Below are 27437 nucleotides of genomic sequence, written 5' to 3'. Positions count from 1 at the left end.
AAAAAACGGGCACGGGTAGTGAGTGAAGGAGACAAAGGGTTTCATCAGTCCCCACATGTGACAATTTTCAGTGTCCACATGCCATTTTAGATCGATTGGGCAACCCATCGAGGAGAAAAAGGAGTTTTCTTAATTTTATAGTAGGATGAATAATTGGCACGGACAACAACCCATCGAGGCAGCAGTAGACCAGCAACTAATGTTTTCTGTGAGGTAAAACTACTCTTTTTGTCAAAGGAGTGTAGTGGCTTCAAGAAAGCATATCTGGATGTGACGGCTTCAGCTCCATCACAATGGTAAAGCAGTGAAAATGTTTGAAATATAGTGTGCACCCCTGTTTTTGCAATCTGGGAGTGCGCCGACAGCCATCTACTGACACCACTTAAAAAATTCTGAACTATCCCTTTAAGCCTCACTGTACAAATCCATCATCCTAAAATGGTAAACGGCAGTAAAATCTGATTTAATATCGTCGCCCTGCCCGACCAATCACCCTGTCAGTGTCAGCAGCAGTGGGTCTCTCTCCTGTCTGTCCTAAAGCAAGCTGTGCTATAAACCCATTATATTCATATTGCTTTATGGAAATATAAATCATCAGCAGCAGTGGTCCCCGGTGGGATGAGTGGCATCTATAAAAATGTGTGCTTGAACAAGGATGGTGTCATAAAGAGAGTCTCTGCGTTAGGAGCCCCTCCAGGGTTTAAACACGCAGACCCACATTTTTTATTCAAACAGGAAGAACCTGATAAAAAGCTCTGCAGGCAGCAGCCGAGGACCGGCTGTGCTGAGGTAATGTCATGATAACATGAAGTCAATAGCTCTCCCCTCAACTGAACAAGTCCATCAAGTCCAACAAGTCCATCACTCATCGAACAAAGACTTAGCAAAATGTCAACAGCAGATAATTTATTAAATTGAGTTTACTCAGTTAAACATAAATATATGCAAAAATAAAGACGACATTTAGGGAAATACGCTTGTTCGCTAGACTGGTTTCCATTACAGATTTGTGCAAAAGTTAAGCCGTGTTTTCCAAATGTCGATTAAACACAATTGTGAGATGACTGTGTTTCCATTGAGTGATGTTATGCGACTTCTCCTCTCACGATAACATTCAAAGACGCATGGCGATGGATGTTCAAAACATTAGCAGGTTTATTTCTATTGAAGCCCCCAAACTAGCAGTCATTATTTCCAATAAAAGGTGACGTAGGAGTATGATGCGAGCAATAATGGAAAGGTAAGCCCCTTATATGTGGGAGTCTTCTAAAACCACAAATACCTTGTTAATTTAAAGTTCCTGTTTTCTTCTCATTATTACTTATTCCTGGGTACCAGAAAGACAAATAATCTTTGCTACTGTATCTATATTGCTGTTTCTAAAATTCACAGTCAAAAGTTATTTTGAAGAGAAGGTCGCTCGTCATCCCAAAAAGCTGCAGGGGTGCTGCTGACGGCCGAAGAAAAACAATTATCGTACAGTAACACACCTCAAATTGAATTCACGGACTGATATCACATGGATTTGCAAGTGTAATCTGCATTGATTTGGCAAGTTATTCCATTAAGCTGTAGGTACATGAGGTCTGGTAATTGCTTTCTCACACACACCCACACACACACTCACAGTATGTAAGCTATACATTGGGTCTGCATGCATAAAAAGTGTCTAAATGGTTTTCCAGCAGCGTATTGGGTGGGGAGCATTTATCTCTGCTTAGTGTAGAAAGAATAACGCGTCTCATTTGCAGCCCATTCAACCATAACCGCCTGATTTAGTCAGACGGAGAATGACTGAATATCCCAGACGTTAATTCTCTGAGGGAATGAATAATAATTTAATGTGGTAAAGGTATTTGCCGGCCAGCGATGAATGAATACATACAAAAGGTGTTTGTCAAGGAATGATTGAATAAGTATGGAGATGATCAGGGGTGGTAATCAAGTTTGTCAGGGGATGAAAAATGAGTAAAAGGCTTTTTCTGTCAGGTGATGAGTGAGCATTATGTGTACGTATATGACTCAATTTATCAAAGGCAAAGGAGGCGTTTCTGAGGCTTGTATTAGCAATAACGGGGCACAAAAACAGACTATATCATGATAAAATGTGCACATTCACACACAAAGTCGCACTCAACACAAATGCAACATAGTAGTAGGAAAAATGAGGCTGGGAGAACGTAGGGTTTAGACTGAGGAAACAAAGGACTGAGGGAACATGGAGCTGAGGTGACTGTTAATGGGGAACATGAGGTTGAGATTGAAAATTGTGACAGATGTCTGGATCAGGGCTGCAACCAATAATTATTATCAGTGATGTTTGTTGCTTTTTGTGATTGAGTAATTAACCGTTTAAGTCTACAGTGTCAGAAAATACTCATCACAAAATCCAAAATCTCAAGATGAGGTCTTCAAATAGCTTGTTTGGTCATATTCACTTTATAATGTTAGAAAAGCAGCAAATTCTCACACTTGAGAAGCTGGAATTAGAAAATAGTTTGGAAATGCTTACTGTACTACATCACACACATATAATATATAATATCATGCATGTTTTACTACATACGGAGGAAGTCACTTATTTCCTGCACAAGTCAACAAACTTTTAATATGATGATATAATGATGATATAATAATTTTACCTTGTCAGATGAGAAAGTCTTCTCAGAAGTTGCTCTGGCAGCAAAGATCTGGTCTCGTAGCTCAGCCGTCACGCTGACAGGAGACTTTTAAACATGAGAGTTGAATGCTGGACCTCCCCTCTCTGGCCTCAGGGCAGTTTCATCATAACTGCAGTAAAAAACACAATGGAAACATTTGTTCATTTTGTTCCTAAAAAAAGTCACAGAAAATCCTGTCTTTGTTAAATGATTTGATACCTTAGCAATCTGATTTGATTTCTCTTTCAAAAACATGGGGAAAAGACAATAATGAGCAACCTGGCAAGAAGTGAGCCACAAATTGCAAGAAATTAGTGAAAAGTTACAAGAAAATGACCTGAAAATAGTTTAAGAAAGGATTAAATTAAAAAAAACAAGGGAATAATGTCCAGAAAACTATATTTCTAAGTATTATAATTACATATTAAAAAGATCTCATTTATTTATTATTTAAGCTCATTTTTTTATGTCTGTGTATGGTCCATGCTGTCACACTGGTTTACAGAGCTGTCATCAGTGTTAGTAACACCTACAACCTTTGCTTTTCCTGCTGCATTTTTTAAATGCAACTTAACTTTTTTGTTTTCAGGGCAGGAATGTAACAAAAGACAAAAGGCTTCATCAATGCATTCTGCGTCTTCAGCAGAATTTAAACCTCATAACGAAGCTAACTCATCCTCAGGGCTTCCTCGGAGACTGGAGGAGTCATTCTGTTGTGTAACGCTGATGTCCTGCACTGGTTCAATACCTGACAGTTGTGTCCATTACCTAACATCTTAACAGCAGCTTGTCCATAAATATCAGGCCGCTTAAAAGGCTCAGCGGCAGTCAGACTGTCCTTAATGTTTCTTTTTAGCTGATTGTGTACTAATACCACAAAAGGGTAATTTCTCTGTCCTTTATATAAATAGACTTACTTCAAAACAAAAGCTACTGAAACATTATGCAGCTTCAGCCAATAAAGTCAAAGCACAGATTTAACAAAAACATGTCAATAAGTGAGCTTTAGAGAAGGTGTTAGGTGGATTTTTTTATAGTGTGTGAATGCGTGCATGAGTCTCCACATTAAAACATTAATGGACTGCCACTTAAAAACAATATAAGCTGAAAATCATGCATGTAAAATCTAAACATGCATATATTTTGTCACTGAAGTAACTTAGCGTGCTCCGTCTAATCAGCATGTCTTTATCTGGACTTTTTCTGACATCTAGTGGAGACTAAGAGAAGTGACAGAAGAGATGGGAAGATGAGTGCATGTGTCTGAACTTTTTTTATTATGCATAGTCATAACAAAATTCCTCAGGATATAACCGTTTGTATTCCAGTCAGGTGCGTAAGAAAATGCTACAAGTGATGCATTATTTCTCTTGTGGAACTGCTTGTAAGATTACATTTCCGCTGCTCACTGTGTTCACTACGCACATCTATTTTCCAAAAAAGGACAAAAGTTTCAATGGTTTACAAGAAAAATGATGTTTGTGCAGGTTTTAAAGAGTTAACACAGGAGTAAAACTCAGAAAATGTATTTTTCATTTTATAGGGATTTTCGGGAAGAGTTTTTCCACCTCACGTTGTGAATCTGCAAAGATTTTAAATGCTTTTTTGTCCAAAGTGAATAATGACCTTTATTATATAAATATGTGTGTGTGTGTGTGTGTGTGTGTGTGTTAATACCACAATACCAAAAAACTGTCATGAGAAAAAAAAAATGCTGTTTTGAAAAAGTTTTAAACATTTCCCTAACAAACAGACAAACAAATCATGTAACAATAGATAAATTTGAACTTTATTAATTCACAAAAGGCTCATCCAGTGGTTATAAAATAGAGCATAGTCTATATTTTAACATCTAGAACTGTACAACAAAAACAAAGACCACAAAGAGGACAAAATCGGACTAAAATGTGTGAATTGCACAAAGAAAAACAAGTAATACTGATCACTGAAGAAATGTTAGATTTACAAGTTGAAAAATTAAATAACTAAATTAGTCTGTGTTTTGTGTGCTAACTGGAGTAACGTAGGATTTAACTGATTTGTTTACACAGAAGGTTTGTGGTAAACAACGGTTTACATTCATATAGAGTCTCATGAGGGACACTTGTGGGTATTTCTCAACAGAAAGAGACTTTTTTTTTCCAGTAGTAGGCAAAGTGCAAACATCTGAAGGTGTTAAAAATAATGTGAGTACCTTTAAGTATAAGTCCATGTTTCACTGACAGTAGTACAAATATATATATATATATATATATATATATATATATATACATATATATTTATATGTGTGTGTGTGTGTGTGTGTGTTCAGTAAAGCTGACAAAAAGAGAAGGAAGGAAGGATCTGTATCTTCATGTAATAGACCAAAAGAGACAAGATTCAAAATAATCAGGCAGTCTCTCCTCTTTTCGAAATGCACTTGTGACACATGAAAACCCCAAACTCTGCCTGACCCCCCATGAGCCCAAACCACACAAAATATTCAACATTAACAATAAATAAAAGCATTCGCTCAGTGCAAAACTACCCAAGAATGGAGAATAAAACTTTGACACCCAAAAGAAGACCTTAAATTGTCAGTGAAGAAACAGACTCTTGAACACTGGCTTAAAATCAGGTTTTTAAAGCAAACTAGCTTAAATGTTTTGTTGAATTCAAAACCAAGACATAAAAAGCATCCATTTGAATTCTTTTAAAATGTCATTCATTGCTGATCAATAATTCATCACTGCATATCGTTCAAATGACATTGAGGGGACACAATAAAGCCCTATTCACACAGGATTTGTGGGTTTTGGTCACTTTGAGGTTTCTGTAATGTTTATTCTTTATACTCATGAAACGATGCTAACATGGATCAGTCATGACCAGCCACATGGCCTCAAAGGTTTAAAGGTTGTTTCTTTTTATGGTGTAATTTTCTTCTTTTGGGTCATTTAATTATTTTCTGGTAAACTGTAGTGATTGTGAAGGTTGCCTGTGATCTTATGCGGTGTGAATCTGCCATGTCTGAAGTTATCAAAGACATGGCAAATTGTGTCAAATTTAGATTTTGTTTTTGCGTGCATCGCTTCAGCCTCTCCTCGGTCAAAAACTACACAAAGTGAGATGGAAGTTTTGGCATCATTTTGGGTGTAAGAAGGTCTAAAGGTCTAAACAGCATGGACACTCATTCACATAAAGAACAAGCTCAAATTCACCAGAAGAGTGAAACCTCAAAAATGTGAGAATTTGCAGCAGCATCGGTTGTGTTTGTTTAATATTTGTTGAATAAATGTTTAACATAAAGAGGTTAGCACTGTGCATGACCGGGATGATCTGCGGGATGTCGGTAAATTCAAGTCAAACACAGACCTCAGTTAATCCATACAAATATGCCTGACAAAAGTAGAGATATTCTGATACCCTTTTTATGCCCAATATTAATTCGAGTACCTTAACTTGTGTATCAGTGAATACAGAGTACTGCTCCAATCCCATTGTGTTAAAAAAAAAAGGAACAGCTGTTTACCGTGAACCGTGAAATGATTGCTATGATGGCTCAGGTTAAACTCTAAGCTGGTGGGACTCTACAGTAAAATACTGTCACATTGCTGACATTTGCTCACAGCAATCGTTACACCATTCACTGGAAAATCTTTTTTGTCGCTATTATACAGTAGTTGCCAGAAGGTGCACAGTGTAACTTGCTGCTTCTGTGTTAGAGCAACAGAAGAATTGATTTCCAGGAAACCTTCCACTATGTACATGTGTGAAGTACTTTAGGTATCGAATCCTGCATTTTAAGCAGTATCAGAGGCATTTGCGATACTGGTACTGAAATGACTCTCCACAACATCTGGACCTGCAGGCATGAGGGGCTAATTTCTGCCACGAGATCTCAGACATGAGGTCCCGTGTGAACAGGGCTTCAGAATAGACTGAGTGACAAACTGTATGTGTGTGTGTTTTTATGAATAAAAAGAGGAGGGTTTCCTGTTTACCAGGTAATGTACATCAAACCGATTCCTCTCACCTGATTTCTGCTATTCAAGCTGTTTAATTTTAGTTTGAAAATTTCCCGTCGCTCTGACTTTATTTGGCCTCTACGTAAAATGTCTGGAGTGAGGTTTGTAAATTTGTGTACGCACAGGATAAATCATCCGATAAGGCAATTTTTTCCTTTTCTGACCATTGTACATTATTTTCATATAACCAAATGACAAAGAAATGATATAAAAGCCTTGTGCGAGGGCGTCATTTTTGTTGACTCAGCACAGCAGTCGCCAAACAAACCGTGATAACAATAAAGGAAGTCAGAATCCTTTCAAAGTAAAATATTTCAATCACACCTGGGGATGTCTTTTTTTTCTTTCTTTTTTACACCAAGAGCAGTTTGACTTTTAAAAGTGTCTTCTGTTTATGACCCGGGTCTGTACACGGGATTTCCTTGTGTTGTCATGGAGACCATTTTGGCATCAAAGTATGTCTTGGCCCTTGATGGTGTCCTGCATAGAGCTTATGAGGCATCAGGTGGTCGTAGTTTGTGTTTGTGTGTGTGTGTGTGTGTGTGTGTGTGTGTGTGTGTGTGTGTGTGTGTGTGTGTGTGTGTGTGTGTGTGTGTGTGTGTGTGTGTGTGTGTGTGCGCGCACACTATGTCTGGGCCAGCTGAAGTTCCTCCAGTCCGTGTCTGCCCATATGATATCTGGCCAAGTCTTTCCTGGTCACCAGTCCGACCACCTGCAGATTCAGAACAATTGTCGTCATTAAGGCACCGAGCAAAAGTGTGATCAAACTTTACTTTAATCGTTATATGAATAGCGAAGGTCAAAAACACACGGGGAAATGTTAAAAAAGGCCATTCAGACATAAACACAAACACACACTCTTACCCTGTTCTCATCATCCACCACCACTAGGTGTCGGAGTCCCAGCGCTCTGAACAGCTTGAACACACGAGGCAAAGATGTTTCCTGCAGAAAAACCACCTCAAATTTAGTTCAACTTTATTCATTAATAAACAGCTATAACCCAAATAATTATCTTTACATAATTATCAACATTACAATACATCAACAATATGAACTTTAATAATTCTGCTAGTCTGAAGAAGATCCTGGTGATGACTGAAGACACCAAAATGCTCATTAGTTAAACTTTATAATATAGTTTATTATATAACATAAAAAAACATTTAACTGTGTAAACGACGCTTGGTTTAAATGTATTTTATGATAAAGGAATATATTGATTAACATCTAAATGTAAACATTTAACTTTGCAGACATGATTTAGCTGCCTTAACAAAACAATACAAGTGATCTTGCCTTAAAAGTTATTAAAATATTGGTGTGGTCGCTGGGATTGTACCTTTTCAGACGATGAAAAAAATTTTGTTGTCTCCCGTCTTGGTAGGCACTGATTGACGGCATACTTTGCAGACCGCCTTAATCTGTGCTTCGTCGCTTCTGACATATCCAAACGACTTTCATATAATTCTCATGGAGTTGCCTTTTTATGGCAACAATCTCCGCCGCGGAAAACAAACCCGATGCGCTGTGCAGGAAGTTACTGCGCGCAGAGCGACCCGAAGACGTCACATTTCTGCAAGTTTGTGTTCTGCTTGTTCAACAGCTCTTTGACAAATCGATCACATGCTCCTCCTTTTGTTGCTTCAATGGATATTGATCATTGTTGTCATTGACTCCAGTAAAATATATTCTGTAGTCTGTTTTATTGCGTCCGCTGTGGTCTCTGCTCTAAAGTGATGCAGCAGAGGCAGCAGACCGACTGATGTGATAGGCTGTTAGATCTTTCCAGAAATTTTCATTGCAGCCCCTATTGAGATCCTTTCAGTCAACCAGCCATATCACAAACCTCAAAATAAAAATCTCAAAAAGGCTTTTATGGAGAGACACAAAAGGAGAAAGCAGACAAGAACACAGAAGACACAAGATTCAATAAATCCCACAACTACTGTTCTACGATAAACAACAGAACAGTGAAAGAGACAACCATACATTTAAATATTTTCAATCAGTTTGTAATATAGCATCTGTGTAACAGCTGCAAGTTAAAAACTGAGGAAACTTTGAGCTTGTAAAAACTTTGATATAAATAAATTTCTATTTATTTATTATATACATATTTTTTATTCACTTCATTATCTTTATGTTGTAAAATTGTATTCCATTTAAGTTTATGTTATTAGTTTTCCTAATCGATTTTATTTGTCTTTGTTTTTAAAATCAATTTAATCTAGTTTAAGTTTAGCTTTTATTTTAATATTTCATTATAGTTATTATTTTTATATCTTTAACATCTATTTTGTTTCTGTCATTTATATTGTTGTTTTTTTAAACATATTTTATCCATTTTTTTAATCTAGCTTTAATTGCCCTGTTTTACTACTATTACTGTTATTTTGGCTTTTAAATCTATTTAATTTCCTTTTCATCATTTTTATTGTCTCACTTGCATTGGTCTTATCATTTTAAATGTTTTGTCTTTTTTGTTTTGAGTCATCTGTGAAGCGCTTTATGACAGGTGGTTGATTGAATGAAAGTGAGTGTCAGTGTGTGTTACCTGCGGTACAGTGTAAGGCGTTGCGTTCATGAACTCAGTGAGGTCCATCATACACTCCCTCTCGTCCTGGGAGACGTGGATGCTCTGGATCGGGGGGAAGCGAGGATAAGCGTCCCGGAAGTCCTTCAGCTGGAGCTTCCTCTGGGTCAGCCGGGAGCGGGCCAACTCCACAAACACCTGCCAAGACGAAGCAGGAACAAACACTGAATGACTCCATTTAAATCATTTAACAGTGATAAACATCTTCTTCCCATCGCTGACGTTACCTTGTGCTTGAGGAGGACGATGAGCTGAGAGCGGAGGATGAGGCCACAGAGCTTCGCTGGCTAAATTGGGGACAAACAAAAGAAGGTGTCATTAATGAAAGAAAGTTTCTGTTTGACTTGGAGCTCTATCCCTTTCTGGTAAAGTATAATTCGTTTATGACGTTATTCAGTGCCAGAAGTCATCCTGAAAGTACTCTGACTATGTGCCTCGAGGTGTGGTGTTTCATCTACGTTGTTAAAGTTGCCACAATGTGATCCAGAGAATGGGAACTGGACCTTTTCCATTCAATAGTGGACTCTGTACAAGAGGGAAGCGGGCCGTGGGAGCAGCCATAGCTTCCTCAAACACCTCCTGTGTCTGCACGACATTGTGATTAGGGGTCCAGCTGTACTGCGCTGTGATTGGCCATCTACACAGAGCGCTACGTCAACGCTACATCACATGTCGATAACTGGTTGATAACAGCCGCTGTAAATCAAAAATTCACTGAGAGGTCCCAGACTTATTCATATTTGCAAATGGCCTGTTGATGTCAGGATAGTGATTTTCTATTACATCTGAAAACTCCTCTGCAGCTGTACTAGAAACACTGGAAAATGACTTCACACATTGCAAAGGAATAAGACACATGAAGCCCCAAAATTTTCAATGCACCATCTGGTAGATACATTTTTATCATGGATGGATCCAAAAATATGATCTTTATCTTTCGAGTTCAGTTCATTGCTTTATAAATAAAAAAACAAACGTAGTCAAAATACAGAAGCCCGACCATCATACAATACCTCATCACTATCAGCGACCTGCACAACGACCGGGAAGCCGTTGTGATTGGTAGACGTGTTGCTGAGGATGTCCACGATGGTTCCCACCTTCTCTATCCTGTTCAGACAGGTGACCGGAGAACTCATCACCTCTCTGCGTGTGAGGGAGAAACAGAGGGCGAGGGACAGTGTGGATGACAGAGGGGAAACAAAGAGCGCAGGAACAGTAATGAGAGAACGGGAAAAAGCAAGAATTGAGAAAAAGCAAATTGAATATAATTTCATAATCATCAAATCAACACTGCTGTCGCTCAGAGAGGAACTCACCTGGCGGTTAACCAGTGGGAGGTGGCAGGAGCCTCCCAGTGCAGGAAGGGAACGCTCTGCAGCTTGATGTGAATATCATACAGACCCTGAAGCAGGAAGACACAATTTACAGACTCTGCCTGTGTCTAAAATTTATACAACATGCTAACTACAGTATGCACTAAATACTCATCTGTGTTGTATTAGTTTTAGTACTGTTGTACAAGCAATCAACATACTTTACTGATTTGTACTAACAGAAAACTTTGCTACATGTGTGCCATCAGAAATTAATCCAACTGTGACCTCAGTATAACGCTGCCAATTAAATGTTACGCTAAGAGAAAGAAAACTATATTTTGGAAGATTTTTTGTTTTCTAAGAAATCTAAGGAGCCATTTCACCACCTGCTGTCTATTTATTTTTTGCAGCTGTAAGCGGCTCCCACATTTCCCCTGTGGATTGTATTCTAGGACAATAGTGTACATCAGCAGCACACTCAAAAATTAACCAGTTTTTACATGCATTATTATATGTCTTAGAATATCTGTCACTATTATAGTGTTAATGTATTACATACTCAAAACGTAAAAAACATAGGACTCATTACATATTATAACGTGTATAATATTGCTGAGAAATAATGTGCTAGTATGGATTTGGGACATAAATGTATTGTGTTTGTGTCTCATCTGAACTTGGAAAGTTGTTTACTCACTTCTACAAAATAATCTCCCACTATCTTGGCAGTCATGAGGACGAGCATGATAGGAAGACCGTATGTGACATTTCCTGTAGCCTCGACCATGATGACGGTCAAACTAAGAGTCATCCTCACAATGCCGCCTGTGAAAATAAGAGCATCATTACTGCTACTGAACATTGTCTTGATTTAACTGGAGAGAACTGTAAATGCAGTTTATTTAAAAGGACAATTTTAGAATATTGATAGGTCAAAACAGGCTGTGTATTTGTCACTGTGATTGGTCAGAAAAATATGGTCCTATTCTTGGTAAGATGAACCCTACTCACCTAGCTGAGCTGCAGCTCCAATCAGAGCATATTTACCAGGGTCAGCCCAGATCTAAAAACACACAGAAAAGTCAAACAGTACGTCAAAAACATCTGGTATAATAGTTATGTTAAAAGGGAAGCCAATTCAAAAATATAAGTAAAACAGCTTGTCACAAAAGTAGAAATATAAAAGTCGTCCAAATGCTCTCAAGCTAGAGAGATTATTTACATATGTTTATCTAATTATTTAAAACTTAAGCCACATTTGATAAAAATATCCAACATTGTAACATTATATATAGGACAGGGAACTAAAAGAAGTGTAGTAGGTCCCCTTTAACTAGACTATAATAAGTTCTGTTTTCAAAAAAATGGGATTTAAAAAAGGTGTCAACTTTCCCTCATCCATAACACACACACACACACACACACACACACACACACACACACACACACACACACACACACACAAACACACATACACACACACACACACACACACACACACACACACACACACACACACACACACACACACACACACACACACACACTAACCGAGCCATCGGGGGTAATGGAGGCCAACAGTATTCCACACAGTCTCCCCCAGGCTGCTCCTATCAGCAGAGATGGGATGAAGACTCCAGCTGACACCGCCAGGCCGTACGTCCAACACGCCAGGAAGAAATAAGTCAGCGTGAACAGACCCAGGGTCAAAGGATTGTAGGTCCCTTTAAGAAAGACCGAGATGGGAGGTGAAAATGAGAAATGAACACATAAATGTCTCCACTTTTATTTTCTATGATCCACTTTCCCTCCACTTGGGCCCTTGTGAAAAATAAAAGAGAGATGAAATGGCTGGTGCAGAATCATGTTTGTACATAATTATTTTTAGCGAGCTTGCCCTCATGAACAGTTTTACCTGGCTGGTTGTGGAAGAGGCTGCGAACACTTCTCTCGGGAGTGTTGAAGAAGGCTGTTGCCATGGAGTTATACTCCCCATCTGCACAGAACAACTGAGAGAGACAGAGAATGATAGCAGTGACACAGCAGGAGAAAAAGGAGACACAAAGAACCTTACTTCCTGTTATGTTTTGGTGTTTTTTGTTGTTGTTGAAGCTTTTACATGCTATGTAACAGTTGCAATTTGTGAATAAAGAGCACTAAGACAGATAAGAATCAGTAAAGGATTGCCAACTACATTTGGTGTTTTCATGCATCAGCAGTTCAAAGTGCAGAAAATGTAGTTTGAATCTTTTCTTTGTCACATGCCACTCCCATCTGTCTCCCAACATGTCCTCCCTCAGGCCGTCTATTAAAAGGTGAGGGAAAAAAGCAAACCAAGATGTAATAATGTTTAATATTTAAATCTGTTTAGTACTGCCTCTGCTATTTAAACAAAACCAAGAAAGGGTACAGCCATGATAGCAGCTCTGTACTTCCCAAAAACAGCATGTTAACTTGCTCACAATGCAAACGAGGCATGTCACAACACCAGAAATTCAAAATGAAAACAATAAATCCAAATGACTTGACCCTTTAAAACCTGGATCAATACTGGTTTTATTACCCTGCTTTTGAGATGCCTTTTAATGGCGTTTGAATTTAAAAAAAACAACATAATGAGCAACTTGGCAAGAAAAGTTCCACAAACTGCAAAAAAATAGTAAGGTAACATGGAAATGATCCGAAAAAAAGATTGGGGGGGATATTAAATATTATCGAAAAAATGGGCAGAAAACTCTCTTTGTAATTCTCTTAATTAAATATTAAAAATTATGTTACTGATAAAGACAAATGCATTTTCATTTTCTTTGCAATTTCTTCTCTTCTTTCATCACTACAGTCTGTGACGTTCATCCTCTGGGGAACAAAAATGTCAAAGATGTTGTACGAGATCCTTTGGAAGTGTTGTTCTCATGATATTAATGTTGGTGAAGCTTGCTGAACTGAAACTGCTCTGTCTACAAAAAAAGGAAGAACCAAGATCCACCATGAGAAGGGCTTATCTTATCTGAATCTGCACTTGTGTCGTGTGAATTTGCTCAATCACGCACATCCAACTGTCCATTTTATAACTGACTGCCTGTGACGTTACATAAATGTGACTTCCCCAGTTAAAGTTTTATTACAGGTCATCATCTCAAACAAGAAAAGTCGGAGGGAATTGTTTTCTGACTGCTAATACTTGACGTTTGTCGGAGAGTGTGAGAGTGTGAGAGTGTGAGTGTGTGTGTGTGTGTGTGTGTGTGTGTGTGTGTGTGTGCGTGCGTGCGTGTACCTGCAGTGGGTACTCCTCAGTGTGCTCCGGCCCCAGAGGTTGACAGTCATTGGAGAAGTAGATCATGGTGAATGATACGGCTGCGGTTACTGCAGCAACCAACATGGCCTCCATCACTTGTAAACAAGGCCGATGAACATACCTGAAACACGCACGCACACAAACACGATAGCACTCAAGTCAGACATTTTTAAATCCCACACATGATGACTTTAATAACCTGAAACTTCCAAAATGTTGACCTATTACCCGCCTCAGTACGGACTTTCCCAACATGACGAGGAAACTTTTGGTGCAATTAAAACAGCAGAGTGGAAAACAAAACTTTTTATGCCAACTTATGCCATTCTGTGCCTTCAGGCGACGTGACTCTATAAATGCCAAGCAGGATCTAATTATTGTGACAAAATGTGACACAAACACAGACCTTATCTTCATACTCACTCACTGTGTCAGATGATTTAATTTTGATTTTCAATTTAAAGCTAAGAAAATACTGTGTAGAGTGTCTTATTTTCAACATTAAGTGTCATTAATGTGAATCATTTTTTAATTTTCCAGTTGATATCTCCTTGCACACTTTACTCATCTAACTATAAAACAAAGAATCTCTATATGTGAATCCTTTGCATATCTTGGGAACAGTTCATCTGATCCACTTCACATTCGGTGGGTGTACGGCGTGAAACCCAAGGACCTGTGCTGTGGACGTTGCCAACTTATAATGCTAATCACGTTACCACTGGCAAAATAATGTCACATGCAAGACTTTATAACTGCAATGGTGCAGACTGAGTCGAGCACGTCAACTACTTACATTCATTGTGCAAGTCTGCCATACTACCTTATGACAAATAATGTCACCACCAGCAAAATAACATCTCATCTGCCACTGAGCAACATATGCCATATATGAACTGTATAATGACAATAAAGGCGATCTGTTCTGTTCTGATTTAATCCATACTACTTAATAACCACTGTGGTTGTGCCAAAGCAAGCAACTCATCTAGCTAATTGGAAAATTAATACCTCGCATATTTCACCATTTTAATCTGCAACAAAACCAGTAACATTTCTCTGTCAGGTACATCATGTAGTGCAATGCTTTCCTCTGGAGTAGAAGTACACACTTTAATTATACTAATTATACTGTTAAGTTTCATATTTTTAAGTGCTTTAGTGGCCTTTTTGAGTTATTTCTGAGTACAGTGGGTTAGGAGAGCAACATAAATAAATATTTTTCATATGTAAACATTGTAATAAATCTCTTGCTGTTTGTGGCTCAGGTGTACTGCTCAGGACTCAGAGAATTGCAGTGTTGACAGTGATATTTTTTGGATGAGCGGTTCTCAGGAAAGCTGCAGGACCAAGAAATCTGCCTGTAGCATACAAATATAGCAATATTTTCCTCTTATTGTCAAAGCCATAGCAATTTACTGTCATACAAGTACAGACACGGAAGCAGAAACCACAGATATCTTAGCGGCAGTCTCCTCCCAGATCAGTCAGTCTCCCGGTGATTATACCTGTTCTTACTCTGCGACTATTTTTACACAATTCAGTCACAAGACATTCTGAGAAGCTGTTTTAAATGTTCATCTGAAAACTTCCTCATCTTGCACCCCACCCTGTCTTAGACAAGGAGCAGCAAAGCCTTAATGCCAGCATGTGTTGTTTTTCTTGGCACACTACAAATACAAAGCAATTCCTCATGCTGTTCGTAACCTGACCCTTTGCTGAAATTCTCTTCTCAGGCTGGGGAAAATCTGTTTTGTACTTGTGATCATATGATCATTTGTTTATTCATACCTGATCCTGAAGATTGTCAGCCAGTAGTTGAGAACATTGAACAGAGCTCCCAGCAAGCCGCCTGCACAGGAAATATACATACAGACTGTCAGACTTTCGAACAGTATTTGAATCAAATAAACTGTTCTGTTTATTTAAAAATAATAAAATAAAATCATGACTATAAGACAATCAAGTGTCTGACCTTACTCTGTAACTTTTTTTAAAACTTGAAATGTGTTTCATGTACTGTTGAACCTGTTTTTACATATTTTATGGGTTCTTATGAAGTATACTCTGTCCTATGTACAGTACTGCTGTTCATGCTTTAATGTATTTAATGTATTTTAATGTAAAAAAAATAACCAACCTGGCTAAACTGGCACAATATGACTGATTATTAATGAACATTGTCCCTGTAGTCATAAACTGTATAAATAAATACATTTCATTATATCATTATGCAGTCATGCAAGAATTAAATGCATCTTGCAAAGAATTACACATATTTCCAGGCACATTAAAAAAAAGTTTTTACCTATAGCTCCCATAGCAATGAACAAGGGAATCTCATAGAGGTTATAGGCCACACTCTGAAAAAAGAATAAAGTTCATCATGTCATCTTTTACATCGACTAACAAACAACACAAAGCTGGAAAAAATACACAATGTATTAATATTTAAGTGTCTTACATCGCTCTCAAAGCGCCCAAAGTTGATGAGACCTGGGCTGGAGAGATCTCCTGGCTGTTTGTGATAGATACTGATGAAGAAGTTCAGGGTGAAGGTCGAGATCATGGAGGCAAAGAACTGGGGGAGAGAAAGAAAGAGGGATAATGGAGAGAAATGAAAAGGGAGGAAATGAGACACTAAACTGAAAAAAATAATCAAAAACATTTATTTATGTTTTTGACTCACAAACAGAAAAAAAACAACAATTCGAGCAATTCGTCGGCATATAAGTTCAGAGCTTTTCTTATCCTTCAAGGAGATATTTGATCTACAGTTGGAGGTACAAAACAATTAAAAAATACAATAAACAGGCACACAGAACATCATAGCAGCACAAACTTAATTAAAAGCAATCCCATTAAAAATTATTTATAAAAGTCATCTAAAAGTGTCAATAAAAGGAGGGATCACAGTCATTTCCAATCACTAAGAGCCTTAAGTGCCACAAAAACAGTGCATGTAAGAATTGTGCAAGTTAATGTTGATTGCAAATGGAACAAAAGCAAATATATGCCTAAAATACCTAATTCCTGGAATATATTTGTTCTTGCTCTAGGAAAGTGAGTCCTCCTATTTCTAACCACCGCCCTAACCAAAACTAAAATCAAAATTGAAAACCACTGACCAATGCACCCCTTCAACAACGTTAGTCACAAACATCTGTTCATCTCTCGCAACTTTCACCCTACTGTGACACAGACAACATGTAATGTTACAGTAACTGTAGTCGACCTAACTGTAGGTCAACACAGAGAAAACGAAAAAAAAAGCACAACAAACATGAGCCCATTTCAGAAATAATTAAATAAGCAATAATAATAATAAATTAATTAATTTAGAAACATTTGACATCCTGCTCCATCAACCTTGCATTTAATCTCCCTCGCTTTCTCAACTGATGGTATTCAGGGTACAAATTGATTTGATTTACTCGACAACCTCACATGATCGTTAATAATGACATGACGGGGCTATACAGAGTGACTTACTATCCTCCACGTCAGCATCTGGTTCCAGAAAGAAGCACCCTCCTCCAGAGAGAACAGAACGCCGCCTGTCGACCAAGGACACAAAATCACAGTCAAAAAACACAGCAGCATTTCAACTCAACAACCCCTTTGATCCTCTTATTAGTTGTCTGGAGTTGAGCATCAGTGCCAAGTCAGCTGGCACCATCACACGACATCCTCCTCGCAGTGTGTTGACCGATTAGTGCGCAGCAGGAGCTGAACATTTACTGGGTTCACACCAGTTGAACTGCGTGCAGTCTTTTCACATGGGAGCAACACATAACAGACTGAGACCCAGTCTGTGAAGAATTCCCACACTACTGGTGAAAGAAAAACATCTGTATTTACAAGCTGGCTTTTTCTCTACAGCTTACAGCTCCCTTGTTTACAGATGTCTCCTGACTGCACACAGTATGCAACATTTTAGGACCATCATTACAACATGCAACAGAAAACAGCATTTTTTAATTAAATGAGACTTTTTTAATACTGCCATGACCTTCACTGAGGGCAATTAATTAAGTGTTTTTCTCAGAAAGGCCTGATGGTGATACAATCCAGTCCAACAAAAGTTTCCTCATAGGTTTCTTTGTTTTTAATTTTGGGCATGCAGCCACACTGGTTGGACTGTTGGTTTAATAGCAGCTAAACTGCCCACACAGCTAAGGCAGATTAATAAGAAAGTGCATGTTTTTACTGCGCTCTGGTGTGAGGTTATTTACCGACTGGTGCTCCGAAAGCAGCCGAGACTCCAGCAGCAGCTCCAGCAGACACAAAGTCTCTCTTCTCTGTGTCTCTTCGGAAGTATTCAAAGATCTACAAACACAATCACACACTTATTATTTTACTTATTAACACACTCTAACAACTTATCAATAGTACACACCTATGAGTGACCAATGGACAATCATACTGAGAACTCAGGAAATCTAACTCTGTGTCTAGACTGCAAGCGCATCAGAAGCATTTTTCACTGGTGCGTTTCAAGCAACAGACACGATCTAATTTCAGTCTCTGCAGCGGTCTGAATCTGCTCCGTGCAGAAGTTTTCAGTCTAGACACGGGGTCAAATTCTAAAAACTGTTCAAAACATCTTCAGTAAAACAAGTATATATTGAATGTTAGTAATGACGTGACTCCAATTATAAGAAAAAATATGATTGTTATCAAACATACTTCTTTGAGTAGCCTGATACACACATGGGATAAAAACTACACACACTGACCTTAAAGTCTCTCTTTAAAGACGTGCTCCTGCCCTGGGAGACTCCTGCAGCTACAACAGCACCAGAGTGAATCATGGGTCCTTCCTGAAGGATTGTGGGTAAACGAGAAGACAGGTGAGAAAGGGAATTCTTGTCTGGACTTGGCATTTATTCACAAACACAATACATAATATTTGGACTTGAAATGATCTAAATCATTGCAAACCGCCACATTTCCAAGCATGGAGACAAAAAACATCAGGACGGGAAGATCCATACATATCTGTAATGGCGATATGGCCAAATACTTTTGTTATGGTATACGTAATTTACACAACAAACAAAATTAGCAACAACCAAAAAAAAACAGTATTGGCCAAACTGCTGTTTTAAACTTCAGTATTGGTACATCCTTACTTTTATTTGGCACTTTCATATGAACTGAAAAACAACTGCCTCACATGAGACAACACCTGATTTAAAAACCAAAACTCAAATCCATAAAAATAAAACATTATCTAAATGGAAGCTTTAAGTTTCCTAAGAACTGTAACGTCAAGTGTTACAGGTTTCTGCATTTACAATTTCACTCTCCTCCTCTATGTCTGCCCAAAACAAGTAACCCTGCAAAGCAGCTGGATTTGCGAAAATCATGAAATAATGCGTGAATCCAGCCCTGCCCAGAATAGCTCCAGCAGTAAAAACAGTATCGCCCAATCTCTACCGGAGGACACATTTCTACCATCACACAGTGTATACAGTCATATCGCTAAACTCTGGTGGCCATCATGTCTGGTCTTTGCTGTGAATCTGTCTCTGCTGACCGAAGTCGACCCTTAGCAGGAGCTTTCAGCCAAGAGAACATTTTAATATACATTTGGGGCAGTCAGTGAGGGTTAACTTTTTTTTTTTTACCTTCCCGACAGCAAGACCGCCGACCACGGAACAGATAACACCGCACACTTTCACCACCAGCGTCTGTGACGAGACAAACACACATGTAAAGCATATGAAAGTCCTTCCTGATAAAAAAAAAAAATGCTTAAATGCATCAGTTGATATGTGTGTGTGTGTGTGTGTGTGTGTGTGTGTGTATTTTGTGTGTCTGTACCTTGAGTCGTACCACCCTGGGAATCTTGACTCCGTTTAGGTAACATTTTATCTGAGGAATACCACTTCCTGCTGCTATTGGCTGAATGAGACAAAAGAGAAATAGAGGAGAGTTATGTTGAAAGAAAAGATGGAAGATGGAAAATAAAGAGACCTGGAGTATTTATGATATCAGAGGATGTGACTGAAAGTGGAAATGGTATGACCAGCAGACGTTGTGGGATAAAAAGCATGAATGAACCACTTTTTTGATCCTTCTGATTTTTGGAGGAAACTTTCAGCTGTCCCCTTTGACCATCTTATAAACTGTGGTTGACCAGAATGGCACGAATAGAGAATCACATTCATCCTAATAAAGTTTCAGTATTACGCACTGCTGGAGCCAAACCGGTGCCGACATGCTGTTGCCTAATAAGATTTCACTTCCCTGTGTTTGAATGGCGTATAATTCAGAAATACAAGTGACATACTTCTTCAAATTCGCTCTCTTACTCAATGAATGTGATCAAATACACAAAAGAGGAAGACAACTGAAATACAGATTGTGTTTCCAAATTAGAAGTCATGATGATAATTTAAAGGTCACATCATTTTTCATTGAGTCTTACCTCAAAAAATGCAACTATAATGGCCCCCAGCATGACCACGGCAGAGTTGAGGACGGCCCAGAGGATGAGAGAAATCGACAAGCCGCCCACCTCTGTAAACTTCTCTATGTCTGTGAGGCGTCAGAGGTCAAGGAAAGAACTGGGAAGTGGGGCTGAAATTAACCAAACATTGCCACACTTTTTCAGAGGAAACCCATGATGTTTAGGTAGCTATTATGAACAAACAATGTTAAGAGGATGGGCTATAAAGATGAATAACAATCACCCGGTTCAGTACATAATACCAAAGGCTCTGAATTGTACTCTTAATAACAAGGCTAAGCATAATAGTTGCCAGACATTTCTGCGAATAGCCTGACAAGTTAAAGACAGTGTTTTCAGGAATTAAAAAATAAGATGCTTAAGTATTTCCTGAGAATTGCATTTCTACAACAAGTACACACAGTGGATGAACAAATATACAAAACAAAAAAAACCCCAGAAGTTGAAACAATGTATCAAACAATGTCCTCACCTCCTGACCTGACCTCCTGGAAATTAGTGCAATTCCAATACCTAGAATATATTTTTCCACTGTCTCTGTGCTGTCCTTGTGCAGTAAAGCTCCACCATTAAGTGCCAGGAAGCTACACTGAGGACGAACTAGCACAAAACTTTAGGATACTTTGTTTGACCACTTGATATTTGATCCCAGCCAGTTCCTCCACCGCGATGTCTATGAAGCAGGCAATGAGGCCGGTCAGAAAGCCGATTAGACCACAGACCACCCAGCGACTGATCTCCAGACAGCGGAAACCCTGAAAACACAAGATGAGGGAGCGATGAGAGAAGAGTACAGGAGTTTAAATAAACAGCAGAAGAAAGATAGAAAAGAAGCACAGACAAAAAGAAGGAGATGCAAATTCCTGAAATTATATACATTAAAATATAATAAGTAGCACGACATAGGCTCAGGTGATTCGTGCTCATCTTACCATGTGACTCATCCGCCTCTCCTCCTCCAAAAACAGCTGGTTCTCAATGTTATCATAGTCCAGACTCTGGAACAACACACACAAATACATCAGTAAAATAAAGATAAATGTGATGGTTCTTCTTTTTATGCTTCATAATGAACATAGATCCTGAAAATGTGACTGTGTGTTCATGTCATAAATTTGATTAATGCCAGCAAGTTCACAGCAAAGCAAAAATATGTTAATACAAAGCTGATTTTTCAGCAGTTGTAGGTTTCTGGTCTGTTTAAGATTATTGCCCTCTCGGTTGCCCCAACATGTTGTTTAAATTTCATGGTCTGAAGTGAACTTTCTATAGCTGTCACTAATTTAATAAGTCATTTTTAATGTATTTATGTAATAAGGGACAATGCACATGAATCCACATTTAAACAAATGTAAATGAACCCAAGTTAACCGGGGTGCTAGTTTAGATCTTAAGTCCCATGTCCCATGTCATGTGTGTTAAAATAACAAAAAAGTACAATTGGTACAATGGATAGGACAAACAATATTAAGATAAAAAGGCACATAATATAGTTAAACGTGAACCTTAAGAATATACAATACAATGGTTTAATTGTTTCCTTTATTTTAGCAATACCTGTTTTATGGTTTTTAACTCCTACAATGTGTCACGAATGCAGAAAAGTTCAATATTCTACACGAATAAACAAGGCTTTAATAAAAAACTTGACCAATAAAATCTGGGGTCTTTAGAATCATTGAACAATGTAACACTTTTTTTCGGCAAGTGGACGGTTTTACCTCAAATTTAAGTGACAGCAGCTTCTCATTATGAGGGATCTCTTTTGGCCGCCCCCTCAGAGAGTCCTGCAGGGAAAACACAGAAAAAAACAGAGGTCATAATACCGACACTAACCTATAACCTCTGACCTCTTGGTGAATCATGTGAGGGACCACAGGGAGCTGGGAACTAAGTTACTGATATCAGAGTAATCAAACATTTTGGAAACAACGACAGCAATTCATGAGCACTTAAACAAACACGAGAAAGCCATTTTTATTCTCAGAAGTCACTTCAAAAGAAGCACTATGTTTGACAGACATTATTGAATGCAGACACTGGAGCATTAATAATGAGGCGGATGAAGATGCAGTGACTGTGAATAAAAACAAAGCATCAGTGTTTCCTCCAGAAAAATGCATAAAAATCTCTAAAATATAAGCAAAATGAAGAAAAGGGGAATTACTGCATGTTTTTCAATGTTAATGCAAATGATATAATGTTGAAGGAAACACTGGTGCAAAAGAGTGCATCCTGACATGCATACAAGCGAGCTACAGGCAATTTAAAATCACATTTACATGCATTGTGAGGACGGCTTCTGTCACAGTTGTGGCCCGTCTGTGCAGCAACAATCAGCAGCACATGAAGCAAACTACATGAGATGACTAACATTCACTAAAACAAAGCAAAAAAACTGTGAACAAATACACTTTTGTTTGCAGCATCCATGCCGATCATAAGCATGGCATCACATTCCCATCAGGGAGTGAAAACAGAACCGAATCTGATGGTTTCCTTCACGCAGGGAAAAGAATGTGATGTCCTGCAAACTAAGTGACGGCAAAACAGCTTCAAGCATCAGTCGTATTATTTTTCTGTACTGAGCGGTCACCACTGACTGTGGCCTGAAGCTTCTCATTCTGGTTTTTGGTCATTAAAGGCATCTAACACTGAATAAGTGACTTTTTTGGCATTTATGTCAGTATTTCTAGGAGTTTTTATTGCCTGATTAAACTCACTCACTGTGTTAAAATTGATACAAAAAAACCCTTGATTTATCAAACAGGTTTAAACATTTTTGGCTCCAAATTAAAAGTGAGGGTGTTTTGATAAGGTCTTGTATAAAGTATCTGTTGCTCTGCTCTTCTTTCTTTATCCGTTTGTTTTTCATCAGTGAGCAGTGTGTGGGATCAATCCTTTCAAGATACCAAATGGCTGAGTGGACAGGGTCAAGCACATGGTCTCCTCTAAGACATCGTTTGTGATTCATCACAGTGGAAACCTTCAGACAGTTTCCAAACACGTGTCTCTCATGCACACTGAATGAGTCACTTCTGTGTGGGATTTCCACATCAGGAATAAACTGTTTAGTTTGGAAGCTCATTTCTGCCATTGTGATGAAAAAAAATCCTATTTCGTCATTGTAATTACAAACTTTTTCGAAATGACTCATGATCTCAAAATTAGAAACTTCTTATCAAAATAATGATGTAGTATCTTTTTTAAATTATTTTGAGATAAGTCATTATTTTCAGAGAGCTTCTCATTAAAAAATCATTATTGTGAAAAAGTTTCCCTTTATTTCGATACCATCTCATAATTTTGAGAAAGCTTCACATTATTTTAAGATGCTAACTCATAATTTTAAGAATACCCACTTATTTTATAGGGAAAATTCAATTATTGTGAAAGGGAGCAACTGAGATTAAATTCAGTTTGTATAACTGAAATATAACTGATCAGATGTTATTAATTCAGTTGTACATAGGTGGGAGTTTAATTATTATAGTTGATGAAATCACTACAAACTAAGAAAAAGGGGTCGTGATGGAGTGATGATCAATAGCAGCGACAGACAAAGAGAGAAAGAGTGCGGTGACGTTTTTTTCGTGGCTCGGACTTTACCTCATCTGACGTCATCTCCTCCTCCAAATCCACCGTGCTGAGTCTGCCTATCTGAAATATACTGCCTCCTCCAGACAGCTACAGACACCACAGACAGCAACAGAAATATATAGATGTATGGCTATGTGTAGCAGTTTCCAGGCTGATGTTTTGACACCACACAGATGTTGATATCTAAATAATGTTAACGGGGTTCAACATGGCACTCTTCTGACAAATGAGAACTGTGAAGGTGTACTCAAACAGAAATTCTGTTTATTTTATTGAGATTAAATCATCTTCTACCAAGGTACATAAACAAAAGAAGTGTGATTTGTTTATTTCCACATTTGGTTCTGATGGTACAGAAGGTAATTGGCTAATCTTGGTGCCATTGAAGGAAAAAGGAAGTTGGATGTTCCAGTGTGTTTCTATATTAGTTGGACAGCCGACTTCCTTCAGTCTAAAGACAGCAGGTCTACTAACTCATTACACATATCAGAGTCTAAAGAGTTTTTTCAGATTTTCTGAAGTGGGGTTGTAGGAGTTACTTATTCATTGACAGTATATCACATTCAGTAAATGTCAGGCTGCACGCCCCCAGTTTGGAGAAACAGATAGGAGTCGGACACAGAAGCTAAGCAAATGTACCGCTGTTGGATTTGTGGGGTCAGCAACAAAACGTATGTTAGCCACTTATTAAAAGTCCCATCAAAAAACAGAAAAAAAAAATCAATATCAGTTTAAACATACACTATATTTAGAATATTTTCAAAGTTTTACCTTCATGTCAGACAGTGATTTCCAACTGTTGAATGAAGCAGTTTGATCACTCTCTTCAAAGCCAGACTCCACTGAGAATAACAGTGATTTAACATCACTGAACACAAGAGTCGCTTGTCTACTGCTGTCTCTAACACTTATTTTGTTTGTGTTATCGTGTGATTTTAGTGTGTAAAACTGCAAGTTCAGATTTCATCAGTCACACAATTACTGAAACTAACAAACAAATCATGGCAGCAGCAGATCTGTATTAAGCAAGCTAAAATTACTGTTGTTAATAATAATGATGCCCTGTTTCCCTTGTTTAAAAGCCTATGGGATTTTTCCATTGGATTAGGCATTACTGCAGAAAAAGAATATATCTGTGATTAACAAACATTTATGATACTAACACATTTTGTTCAACAAGATAATCTTCACAAATGAACTCCACTTTTAGGATTTTTGAAGCCTAATGTAATCACCAGAAGTAAAAAGCTATTATTACCTATAAAAAAACTACAGTGTGGTTACATTGCCACCATTACGAAGCAGCGTGGCTCAATGATGTTTTGTAGTCTATATTAGCCTCACTTTGACACAAAAGGTGCTGAAATGCTAATTCATTTTTCATATCTGGGTTTTGGGACTCATTATTTGGGTTCTCTATGGAGTCTGGTGGATTTGACGAGAGCACAGACGAGAAAAAGAAGCCATCAACGGCTCCCCCATCTAAACAGTCAGTCTGAATGAAAGTTAAAGCTGAAAATACTTTTAACATAGCACACGATTAAATTGATATTGTTTTTTTAGGTGACTAAAATACATTTTTATTGCAGACCTTATCAACAGCAATAAATTGCATAGCTTCCCTGTTGGACTCCAGCCTGCTTCTCCAGACTGGGGTTGTATCGATTAACATCTACTAAATGTAATAATACACTGTCTGTAGATATATAACCCATACAACCCCACTTAAAAATGAACTATCCTTTAACTATTGTTTTTAAAACCTATACTGCACTCTAACATACTAAAAGCAATTTTACACAGCATTTGAGTAGTTACTATAACACGGGTAGATTACCTGTGAGACAATATAACTTGACTTATTACTTGTGATTTTACTCCATTTGGAGAACTGTCACAATGACAAATAAAACATAATATCATCATCACCCTCTCAAAGGTTATGACTAATGAAAGTAAGATGTTTATAATGATAAATATTTCGCTGATGAATAAGCCAAATAAAAAGCTATCAGCAATGGCTATTGAAAACTCTCTAATTTTATTATTTTACTATGCAGCTTAATCTAATTGCGTGCATCGTGTAAGTAATTTAGTGAACACTAATTTAATCACTTTCATGCAGTTACATTCCGTCCCAAACAAAGCTCGTTGCTGCATCTGATGCCCAACTGCAAACATACCATAACACATTACATGAAAACACACCCCAAAATGAACGCTGTGTACGCGGCAGTGCATTAAAAATTAACTTCAAGCATTCATGACCCATGCAGCATATAAAAACATGACTCAACGTAACCTTATACCGGTTATTAAAAACATGACACAGCATATTTTTAACGCCGTAAGAGGAGCAGCTGTTAGCTAACGTTGCTAACCGTGCTAGCTGTAGCTACCTGTCTGGAGTGTCTCGGCTGCTCGGAGCCGTTGAGCAGCGGGGTCCCCTCCCCGGCGGCCCCGGACTCCTCGGCCCGGCTGGACCATGACACTTTTTTCGTGATGTTCGCCATGGTGGCCTCCGGTAGCTCGCCGCCCAAACTGCCGCTGATTTATTTCATTAATTTCAGTTGTTGCACTTGCTAGCTAACTACTGTTATTCTCCCTCAGCTCCCCATGATCACCCCGGTACCTCGTGACGTTTTGTACGGCTCGCGTGTAGGGCCAAAATAACTGCTAGGCGTGTTGGTTGCTGGGACTTGTAGTTTTTACCGTTTTTTTGGTAGAAAACTAAAGTCTGAGTGCGAAAACAACCAGTGCCAACAAGCCTTAAGTTCACCAAGCATTTAAGTATTTTTATTGATTTATGTGTATATATATGTATATGGATAATATGTGTGTTATTCAAGGGATATATTTAAAATGTTTTTAGGATTTATGCGCATTAGTTTATTTACAGTGTATTATAGCATATTCTTTACATTGTATATTCTATATATTTTATTCTTCTTATTATATTATTTTATTATTCTAAGATTTATTTTTCTACTGATACTTTTTTCTTTTTTCATTAAAACATAGGGGTACACATAACCTTGTCTTTGTTATCATGCTTGGTTCAGGAGATGTGATGAATTTAGTTTAGTTTATGTGTTTTCATATACAAATGAAATATAGAGCAACAAAAATGTGATGAGGGATGCAAAAAACTGTCAATGGGGCTTGATCAAGGCATCCTCCAGTGTGTATGTTAATCCATTTGTAGATAACTAAAAATATTACAAAAATCAGAGAAAGACAATGAAACAGCACACAGAAGCAGACATCAATATATATATACAAGTACATTAAATTAAATGAAAATCACACTATTATTATTAGGTTATGACAGAAAGTAAAAACGCCAACAAATGTGCAGGGCATTTTATTTTGTAAAGCTCTCATCATTCATTTATTGGAGTCCAGATCATACACACATTTAATCTTGCTGGATTTTTTTAACCAATCGATGCAGCAAAAGGATAAAACAAAAGCAAAGTGGG

The 27437-nt window shown here is 38.0% G+C and overlaps 2 protein-coding genes across 5 annotated transcripts in view; both read right to left on the bottom strand.

Moving 5' to 3' along the window:
* arhgdig (Rho GDP dissociation inhibitor (GDI) gamma) overlaps nucleotides 1-2720 on the bottom strand; it is a 35457-nt gene extending 32737 nt beyond the window's left edge. The window contains exon 1 of the mRNA XM_042505865.1: nucleotides 2643-2720. The gene's annotated coding sequence lies outside the window, so the exon portion shown is untranslated. The remainder of the gene's footprint in view (nucleotides 1-2642) is intronic.
* Nucleotides 2721-6886: 4166 nt separating this feature from the next.
* Nucleotides 6887-26596, bottom strand: clcn7 (chloride channel 7). 4 transcript variants are annotated; one of them, XM_042504845.1, is made up of 26 exons: nucleotides 26355-26596; nucleotides 23965-24042; nucleotides 22077-22142; nucleotides 21288-21353; nucleotides 20978-21110; nucleotides 20314-20423; nucleotides 19707-19787; nucleotides 19511-19573; nucleotides 18617-18700; nucleotides 18113-18206; nucleotides 17370-17434; nucleotides 16342-16458; nucleotides 16186-16240; nucleotides 15669-15729; nucleotides 13857-13998; nucleotides 12498-12591; nucleotides 12134-12306; nucleotides 11594-11645; nucleotides 11280-11407; nucleotides 10583-10668; nucleotides 10277-10409; nucleotides 9491-9550; nucleotides 9225-9401; nucleotides 7532-7612; nucleotides 7247-7379; nucleotides 6887-7190 (listed from the first exon to the last, which is right to left on the bottom strand). In XM_042504845.1, the coding sequence occupies exons 1-25, from the start codon at nucleotides 26466-26468 to the stop codon at nucleotides 7293-7295; spliced, it is 2400 nt and encodes a 799-aa protein (XP_042360779.1). In that variant the 5' UTR covers nucleotides 26469-26596; the 3' UTR covers nucleotides 6887-7190; nucleotides 7247-7292. The 4 variants fall into 4 exon arrangements, with proteins under 4 accessions (XP_042360779.1, XP_042360781.1, XP_042360778.1 ...); XM_042504847.1 differs by having other exon boundaries at nucleotides 6887-7207; nucleotides 7264-7379; XM_042504844.1 differs by having other exon boundaries at nucleotides 6887-7379.
* Between the last annotated feature and the right edge of the window lie 841 nt (nucleotides 26597-27437).

Source organism: Plectropomus leopardus, chromosome 17 (assembly GCF_008729295.1).
Source record: "Plectropomus leopardus isolate mb chromosome 17, YSFRI_Pleo_2.0, whole genome shotgun sequence".
Classification (NCBI taxonomy): Eukaryota; Metazoa; Chordata; class Actinopteri; order Perciformes; family Serranidae; genus Plectropomus; species Plectropomus leopardus.
This window is presented reverse-complemented; position numbering and strand designations above follow the sequence as displayed.